The sequence below is a fragment of the Tupaia chinensis genome, unplaced genomic scaffold (assembly GCF_000334495.1).
Source record: "Tupaia chinensis unplaced genomic scaffold, TupChi_1.0 Scaffold148607_1, whole genome shotgun sequence".
NCBI classification, from domain to species: domain Eukaryota; kingdom Metazoa; phylum Chordata; class Mammalia; order Scandentia; family Tupaiidae; genus Tupaia; species Tupaia belangeri.
In genome coordinates this window covers 1,526,242-1,535,141 of record NW_006208456.1, presented here as the reverse complement: position 1 = coordinate 1,535,141, position 8,900 = coordinate 1,526,242, and the positions used below count along the sequence as shown (strand labels likewise).

Below are 8,900 nucleotides of genomic sequence, written 5' to 3'. Positions count from 1 at the left end.
AGCAGGCTGTGTTCTGCAACTGCCCAGCAGAGCTATAGTTTGGGGTAAAATTGAGCTTCCATTCGAGTAACAGAATAAATACTATAAATATATATCAGAAAAGCCAAAATCTTTATTTTTATGCATTTAGAGTATTTTAAATAGTTCTCAATATTAAAAAGTTGTATGAGTTGTAAGTAATCTTGCCAAAGTTAAAAGGGTTAGTTGTAAGAAATTGTACATAAGATTGATTTATCATCGATGCCTATTGAAGTAAAAAGAGAGGGAAGGTTGGGAGTTGCCGACGGGATCCCTAGCTTGTTAGCTGTCGTTCTCTGTAAGTAGCACATTGCAGCCACAATCATGCTTATCACCAACACAGTCACTAGGTCGTAGTTCTAAATAAAGAAAATGAGAGCAGTATTGTCCTGGTTTTAAACCTATGATAAAATTCTAATGTCATTATTTTAATGGAATCGATCTAAATATGCTCTGTAGAGATATGTATTATCTTTTATATACCGCTGCAGTTTCCTTGTTAATCCTTTACTTTACTTTAACACTAAGGTGACAATGACATAATCATATCCGTGGACGGGAACACAGGTTACTGTATTGGCTTGTAATGTGGGTCTTGGTGGGTTTCATTTTGTCCTTAAGTTTCATTCCCACGAGTTTGGCGGGGGTGGGGGGCTTCTGGTGTCATAGCTTTGTGTGCCCCACCCCTTCTGGAGAGCAGGCCATCCCGTTGCCAGTTGCAGCCACTTGACCTCGGGTAAGAACATGTGACCCCATCTCATTTTTACTTTTGAACGTTGGCCTTACAATCAAATGTAAGTTATATATATTTGTACTGATGAGAATTTATAATCTGCTTTAACAAAAATAAATGTTCGTGGTAGAAACTTTTGCCCATGAAGGGCTGTTCTTTCCCCTTTTCTTTATTCACAAATAAGTTTACTTTATGTTCTTTTGGGTCTTTATTTTCTCTCCACGCCACTCCTGCTGCAGATTGAGTGACTAGAAAATCTTTTACTGAGACTAGTATATACTTAAAGTTCATTCGTTGTCTTTCCCAGCTTTGGTTGATCCTCAGCGCATCTCTGAAGTCAGATCCTTGCTGCTCACAGTGTCTTCTGGCCCAGCAGCGTGGACCTCACTGGAGCTGCCTAGGAATGCAGACCAGCTCCTCCCAGGCCTGGAGCAGAGCTTCTCAGCCTTGGGAAGGCTAGTGTTAGAACCAGCTGGCGCGCCCAGCCCAGACTCCAGGCCAGTTACATCTGGATGTTGGGGTAGGGTAGGAGGAGATGCCCAGGTTCCCTCTGTCTGTTTGTAAGCTCCTGATGCGGAAAAGGGTGGAGTAGAGAGTGTCCCTCTTGTCTTAGCCACTGTCCTGTGACTAGTTCTACGAAGAGCTGGCTACAAAGGGCAAGCTCACCTCCAACTTACCTTCAAGTGTGGGTGTCGGCAGGCCAAAGTTTGGTTTAATTAAAGGGGCCCATGTGTTCCTATTTCTATAACAAAATTAGCTATGGTGAATGAACGGGGATGCTCCTCAGTATTTTTTAAATGGGAAGAAAAAAAGACCTGTGCCCAACCTGTGTTGTGTTGAGCAAGAGGTAGGCTGAGGAAGGCACTCACCCACAATGCAGTTCATGTCCTTCCCAGTCTGTGTGTTGGTAAGAAAGTCACCCTTTAGAGCTTCGGGCCCTGTCATGCCTGTCCAAGAATAACCTGGTACCAGGCAGTCCTCTGCAGGATTCGTTCAAGTGGAGAGGGACACAGAAGCATGGTGAACCCAGGCCTCTTAGTTTAGCATCTAGAAATTAGAGGTTCTGAGAAATGAATGATCCCTTTACCTCAAACCACTTTTGAAAGTACTTCCCCGTTACTGCAAGGGTGCCAGCTCCCCACTGGCACCCTTCTGCTAATGCTGTTTATACAAAGTCTGTCTTTTCTCTCCGGCAGCAGACATTTCGCTTCGCATGTTCCCACTTAAAGAAGAGCTGTTCCTCATTGTCACTGTACAGAGCAGGCTGCTTGGCTTTGTACCGAAGGCAAACGACGCTCACAGCCACTCTGCAAGGACCAGGGTCAGGAGGGCTTCAGGGTCTAGCTTCCTGATGAAGTGGGGGCGTTTCCAGTGATCGAGCTCAGACACCAGAGCCCACTGCGGCTCTTTCATCCCACATGTGCTGAGCTGAGCCCGTCACCGCCCCCTTGCTGAGAGCTTTCACAAGCGTTATGCTGGCTGGGACTTGCAGCGAGCCCCTGGGGTACCTAGAGGGTGTGACTGGGTGAGACTAGCAGCGCCCTCCCTAGTGGACCAGAGGGGACTTAGCTCTAGCTCAGTCCTTCCCCCTCACAGCAGGGGTTGGCCTGCCCTGTGCCAGCCCAGCCTGAAAGTCCGGCCTCTTCAGCTTTAAATCCGGGAGAGCCCCAGGTGACAGCTTGTTTTAAGAACGATCCTGAGTCTCAAGCACTAAAAGGCGAAGTTGTAAAGGTTCTTACACAACCCGCTGCTTTGTAAGGCATCAGCCTGTGGTTGTCAGAGATGCAGAGCCTCTGAGGACTTCAGGCAGTACCGCCTCTGCTGAGGCCAGACTGCGTGGGGTCTTGAGAGGGGCCTCAGGAGATATCACCCTTGCTGGCCAGAGAGAGGAGTCTGACAGCCCGTCTTCCCTTCTCTTCCGCCCTGAGAACTGTTTGGAACTGGGGCCGGAGCCCGTAGGACTTCAGGCAGTACCGCCTCTGCTGAGGCCAGACTGCGTGGGGTCTTGAGAGGGGCCTCAGGAGATAATCACCCTTGCTGGCCAGAGAGAGGAGCCTGACAGCCCGTCTTCCCTTCTCCCCAGCCCTGAGAACTGTTTGGAACTGGGGCTGGAGCCCGTCTTCATCCCTGTTGCCAGACGGGCAGAGCGTGAGGCTGGAAATGGGAGCAGCTGGCACAGCAGAAGCTGGAGTAGTACTCGTTGCCACAGAGCTGGGCCCGCAGGATCAAGTCACAGTTGGCCAGCTCCGGCTGGTCAATGCACTCTCGGCCGGGGTCCCTGGCCTGGGCGGCAGGTGCTGCAGGACAGCAGGAGGGAAGAGAATGAGGTGAGGGAGCCTGGTGACCCCCCCACACTCGCCACTTGGTTTCCTTCCGAGGAAAGCGGCACTGTAACTGCCAGACTCGAAGTGCACTTCGCTCCTCTGTCCCCTTTCTGCGTCCATCTGCGCCCAGGCCACAGTCCTGCCCAGGTGCCCAAGTGTACTGATGGATGACTAAGCATCTCAACTTAAATCCCCTCCCCACCCTTCCTGTCGGGACCTGAAGAGCTGGATGGCGTCTGCCGTGGCCTCTGGGTTGGGAGGAAGATCCTGGAGGATCAGCCCCAGGGACCCCAGGTACAGCCTTGAGTTAGAAGGAGCCACAGGGCCTTCTCCCTTTCACTGCAGGGTGCCTCCAGCCCCGAAGCTTTTGTGCCTTCATTATCCACAGCTTATCTGGGTCACCTAGTCCCTCACCTTCCCTCTCTGAGAGAGCAGTGTGTCTCATCTGAGCCAAGGTGACTGGGAAGCAGTCTGGTTGACGCTGGCTCTAATGTGATCCTGAGAACAGAGTCCTTTGCCTCCCCTCAGTATCCTGGGGGCTGCTGTACGTTCTAAATCCCTGTTAAGCATTTCATCCTGGAGCCATCAGGTGACGTGGAGATAAAGTCAGTTTGATCCACATGGCCAACTGCACAGTTCAAGTCCTGGACCCGACAGCTTAAAAGTCATATCAAGGGACCAGTTAGACTCCCATAGAGTCAACCGTGGTTCAAGTCCCGGACCCGGCGACTTTAACTTACACTGGACGCATGTGCGTGCGTGCCCAAGATCCTGAGAGGAGAATGGAGGAGAAAGGATTGCGGCGTGACCATCCCCCCTGGGGGGTGATTTCTCGCTTTCTGTCTGTCTCTCTCTCTCTGGCTGGCGAGTGCATGCGCCCTATAGCAAAAAACCTCTCCCCAAAAAAATAATAGTCCCGGACCCGGCGACTTTAACTTACACTGGACGCATGTGCGTGCGTGCCCAAGATCCTGAGAGGAGAATGGAGGAGAAAGGATTGCGGCGTGACCATCCCCCCTGGGGGGTGATTTCTCGCTTTCTGTCTGTCTCTCTCTCTCTGGCTGGCGAGTGCATGCGCCCTATAGCAAAAAACCTCTCCCCCAAAAAATAATAAACAAAATAAAAGTCATGCCAGGTGCATGTGTGCCCGAAGTCCCAAGAGGATAGTGGAAGAGAAGAGTTTGTGACGTGGCCATTTCACAGAGGGATACCATCTCACTTTCCCTGTCTGTCTCTGTCAAGCGCTCACGCCCTTAAGCAAAATAAAGGAAAAAAATGTTTCATCACTGTTTCATCCTCCAACTGGAGTGGCCTTACCTAGTTAACTAGCTTTTGTTTTCTTTCTGGAGGAGGCTCTTACAATTCAGCTTGGCTTGGGCCTAAGTAGGACCTTAACAAAAGCTAATCTGCATCCTTGTTCCTCGTTCCCTAAAAGACCATACCTAACCAGTGCACTACCTTAGGGAGTACTAAAGTATGTCGTATGCACCATCGGGAAGACCTGCCTGCATTTACGTACATGACGGGGCTGTTTATGCGTGTTTTTAAACATCTGTAACTTTGGTATCAACATCTGAGCTGTTGGACACTCAGCACAGAAGTTCAGGCCACCAGCTCGAGAGCCAGGCTGCCTGGGCTCGAGTGGCTCTACTCCCTACCCGTGGGTGGCTTTAGGCAGGTCACTTAAGCGCTCTGCCTGTTTCCTCATCTGTGAAAAGGAGAAAACTGTTGTAAGAACTGAGCACAGTACACAGAACAACGAGCACTTGGCCTCAGCCCCCGGGGCACAGGACGAGCCATGTCCGGGTCTGAGCGTCTTGACTGAGCGCTTTCACCCCCTGGCATCGCGCTCTCGTTTAACAAACAGGCCGGGCCACAGCGGGCGACCGCCTGTTTCATCTCCACAGTATCTTCTGTTCCTCACCCATCTTCTAAGCAAAATGACTGCGAATTTCTCACAGTAGAACGATTTCCCTTGCAGCAGAGCGGGACTCCCACCCTGCCGCTGCCACAGCAATTGCAGCATGCCACCAGACCACGGCAGTTACAAAACCAAACACAGGTGAGAGCTGCTATCTACAGCCCCATCGACCGAATGCGTACAGGTAAAAGAGGAAGGGGGCGGCTTCTCGTAGAGAAAGGTGCCCCTAAAAGATCTCAAATTGCCAACACATCTGGCAGAGGGCAGAGAAGGGTGGTCTGGTGCAGGCAGAGCCTGCACTGCTGGGGCACAGGTCCCAGCGGCCCACTGCACGCACCTGAGCCCCCTGGACTTACAAACAAGCTTCAGATTGAGATTTGGTTTTTCAGGAGACACATCTATAGCTAACCACAAGACTATCTGGGTCCTCTTACCAGCTCCTCCTCTCAGTAAATGTGCAGTGGTCTGTCTCAGGCCTCCTAAGTTTGGTTACGATGCAGACGAGATGGATTTCCTAGAGCAGCCTTGTGGTGTGGTGGTGTGGTGCTCTCCCTAGGGGAGGCTGTCATTCATGCAGGCACCACTTTGTCACCAAGTACCTGAATGCCTAGTGAGGCCAAGTCTTGGGCTGGCCCTGGGGACATGCGTCCCAGTTGCCACCTAAGGCGCTCTTAGATCAGAAGCCCATGTGTCAGTCCCACTGTCGATGCAACTTTTCAGCCACAGACCTTCAATCTGGAGCACTGGCCAGTCTCTCCCTCAGCCTGGCAGGCAGGAGGCAGCCAGGCCCGACCCTGAGTGAAACTTGGCATGAATGCCCAGGCAGCCCAGGGAGGAAGAGCCCTGGCATCTCCAAGCCCAGTGCACTCTCTCTGGGTCCCTAACAAGCCTGTGGGAACCGGCCGCAGGGCCCAGGGCACTGCCCTGCTATTCAGTCCCTCCAGGACCCAGGACCCAGGACACGTGGGAGAACAGGCTGGGGCTGCAAGAGCTCCATACCCTTCGGGCGTATTTGAACAGAGCGCCCTCATTTCTGAGATGCACATCTTTTCATATCTCTCAAATGAGTCTGCAACTTAATTCAGTGTCTTCACCTTGCATTATATAATTGCCAGTGTTTTTTTTTTCTTTGTAGTAATAAAATAATGTATCTTAGTGTGGTGTCCCAATTTGCTGAAATATGACAATGCAGAAAGAGCAGGCGCTAATCAAAAGGCTAAAATATTTCATGACTGGCCAGTGCAGGTAAAATGCAGTTGCACCCCGGTTACAGGTGTAGTAGTTTGTCAGGGAAAAAAATGTTAACTAAGGGGAGCCAAAAACCTGGATTCTGGCCCCAGCTGGGCCACAGGTTTTCTGTATGACTGCTGGAAACAGCACTTTGGCTCTCACTGCCTGACACCCTTATAAAATGAGGGTGATAATCTTGTTCCTGTCTGGTTGTACAGTCAAATGGTCATGACGGTACTTTTCAGCCAGAAGACCGCATCTTGCCACCCTGATGGAAATGGGCAGATTTCAGTGTTTTTCCGGTGTAAAGCATTATAATGCAATTCTAGCCTTTCACTGCAGCCCTGTTGGGTGGTAGGATACTGCCCCGTCCAGAGGAGGGAAGTGAGATTCGGGAAACCTCTTGCCCCAAGTCTCACAACCAGGTGACAGGGTAAGCCAGGCGCTGAGCTGGTCTGATGAACGATGACATCTCCTGAGTGAAAGCCGCACACACCAGGGACAATGAGGGGACTGGGAAGGTTTATGGAACAACAGAATTAAAGTATGAGTTTATTTTGGTGCAAAAAACTGCATTTTCATGAACCTTTTGAAGACCACTCATCACGCTCACCTCTATTATGTCCAGAAAACAGGTCTCCCGTCTACATATTAACCAATCGTAAAGACCTGAGGCCATCCTTCTAGAAGGCAGATTCTAAGAGCCGCTCAGAGGACCAGATACTCGGGCTTGTGGATAGATGAGTTTACAGGGGAAGTGGATGCGGACTGCAGAGTCTAGCTGAGAACAAGCAAGCGTGACCCTCCCGGCCTGTGGGCAGGCCCTCACCTGGCAGGCCCACCTTCACCTCGGTGCTGCGGCTGACCGCCTGGCTGCCACGGTAGGCGCTGCATGTGTAGGAGCCCTGGTCCCTGGCCCGCACGTTGTGGATCAGCAGTGTGCCATCCGGGGACTGGTGGACGCGGTGGCCGTCAGCTGGTACTGGCAGTCCATTCCTGGAGGGGAGTGGACACTCGGAGCTGTCCGGGGCCTCCCCTTGGAGATGGGGAGGGTCATCAAAGAGCATTCTAGAGCCAACCCCTCCCCTAGTGGAGCACAAACGAGTGAGCCTCACCTCAGGAAGGGGTGGACCAGGCAGGCCAAAAGAGCTTTATCAAAGGAACACAGGTGAGGGGGTGAGGGCTAGACAGTGAGGTTACTTCCCATCGTCTCAAAGGTAGGGTGCCTGAACTACCAGGTGTCCCATTTGGGGTCTGGGGCTCAAGAGAGATTCTGGAGCCAGCTTGTGTCTCATCACAGCCTCCAAAGACCAAAGCCTGCTTTGTCCACAGTGTCAATAGTGCTGAGCTTAAGAGACCCCATGTAGGGGCCAGCAGGTGGCATAGTGGTTGGGACGAGGGACTCCTATGTGGCAGACCATGGTTCCAGTCCAGGACCCAGTGGCTTTAAACACCAGCACATGTGCGTGCCCAAAGTCCCAAGAAGAGAGTGGAGGAGAAGGGACTGCAGCGTGGCCATCCGCCTGGGGAGTGCTTTCTCACTTTCTGTCTCTGGCAAGCACAAGCACCCTATGGCAAAAGTATCTCAGAAAAAGGAGAGAAACGCGTGTAGCCTAGTGGGAGAACAAGTGGTTCTGCAGGGATGAGGGTGCTGCCCCAGGCGTAGAAGCAGTGGTGACAGTGACATCCCTGGCAGAAAAGTGGGCGACCCTCACCTGGACCATCTGACGTTCACACCTTCTGCCACCACACAGGAGAGCCTGGCTGTGTCACCCTCCGGCACTGTCACAGCACGGGGCAGCCCTGTGATCATCAGCTCCCCTGGCCACAGAGACGTTGTCAGGCACCACACAGATTCTGCCCCACCCGTGCCACCTGATACCCCACTCAGGGAGCCACCTCACCCAGAACTCTGAGCTGGACCCAGCGCTGGTCTCGGTCCTGACCATTGAAAGTGACACAGGTGTAGAAGCCACCATCTTCCACGGCCACTTGGCTGATGACCAGAGAGCCATCAGGCTGCAGCTGGTGTCTGGGTACCAAGCACAGGCCATTGGCTCCAGCCCAAGGGGAGTCAGTGTGGGGGGTGAGGGGCAGGGTTGGAGGGAGGAGGGCAGGTCTTCCACTAGCTATACTCAGCTGTAGGCCCCCAGAGCCTTGCTTCTCCTGGTGAGAGGTTGAGCAGCCCCCCAGTTCCATCCACTCTGGCCATAGGGCCGGTCAGCCTCAGGCCCTGGTCCCTCCAGCCACCAGTACTTTAACTGACTTGAAAATGGCTGGCATTTCTTTATATATAAAGAGGTTTTTGCCTTAGGGCACATGCGCTTGCCAGACAGCGGGAAAGTGAAAAATCCCTCCCCCAGGAGGGACGGCCACACCACAATCCCTTCTGTATTTTCCTGGGATCTTGGGCACGCATGCACACGTGCCCGGTGTGAGTTTCAAGCCACCGTCAGAGACTCATACCGAGATCAGCCATGTGGGAGGTCTACGTAACCGCTGCGCCATCTGCTGGCGCCTGGAAATGTCTGGAAAGTTCTCTGATACGAAACCATCCTGGTCTGGGTTTCCAGCTGGCCCTGCAGCCCGGCCCTGGCTCCCAGCGCTGTGCCGTCAGCTGTGTGGCCCAGAGGGCCCCCCACTTCCGCTGGCGCTTTTGCGGATCATCGGAGGG

At 52.6% G+C, this 8,900-nt stretch overlaps 1 protein-coding gene across 1 annotated transcript in view; it reads right to left on the bottom strand.

Annotated features, from left to right (window-relative positions):
- Positions 1-2,735: 2,735 nt before the first annotated feature.
- The window catches only part of PAPLN (papilin, proteoglycan like sulfated glycoprotein), a 33,102-nt gene continuing 26,937 nt past the window's right edge, over positions 2,736-8,900 (bottom strand). The window contains 4 exon segments of the mRNA XM_027769106.1: positions 2,736-3,048; positions 7,056-7,222; positions 7,942-8,047; positions 8,131-8,430. Coding sequence (XP_027624907.1) covers positions 2,873-3,048; positions 7,056-7,222; positions 7,942-8,047; positions 8,131-8,430 — 749 coding nt within the window. The 3' untranslated portion in view covers positions 2,736-2,872.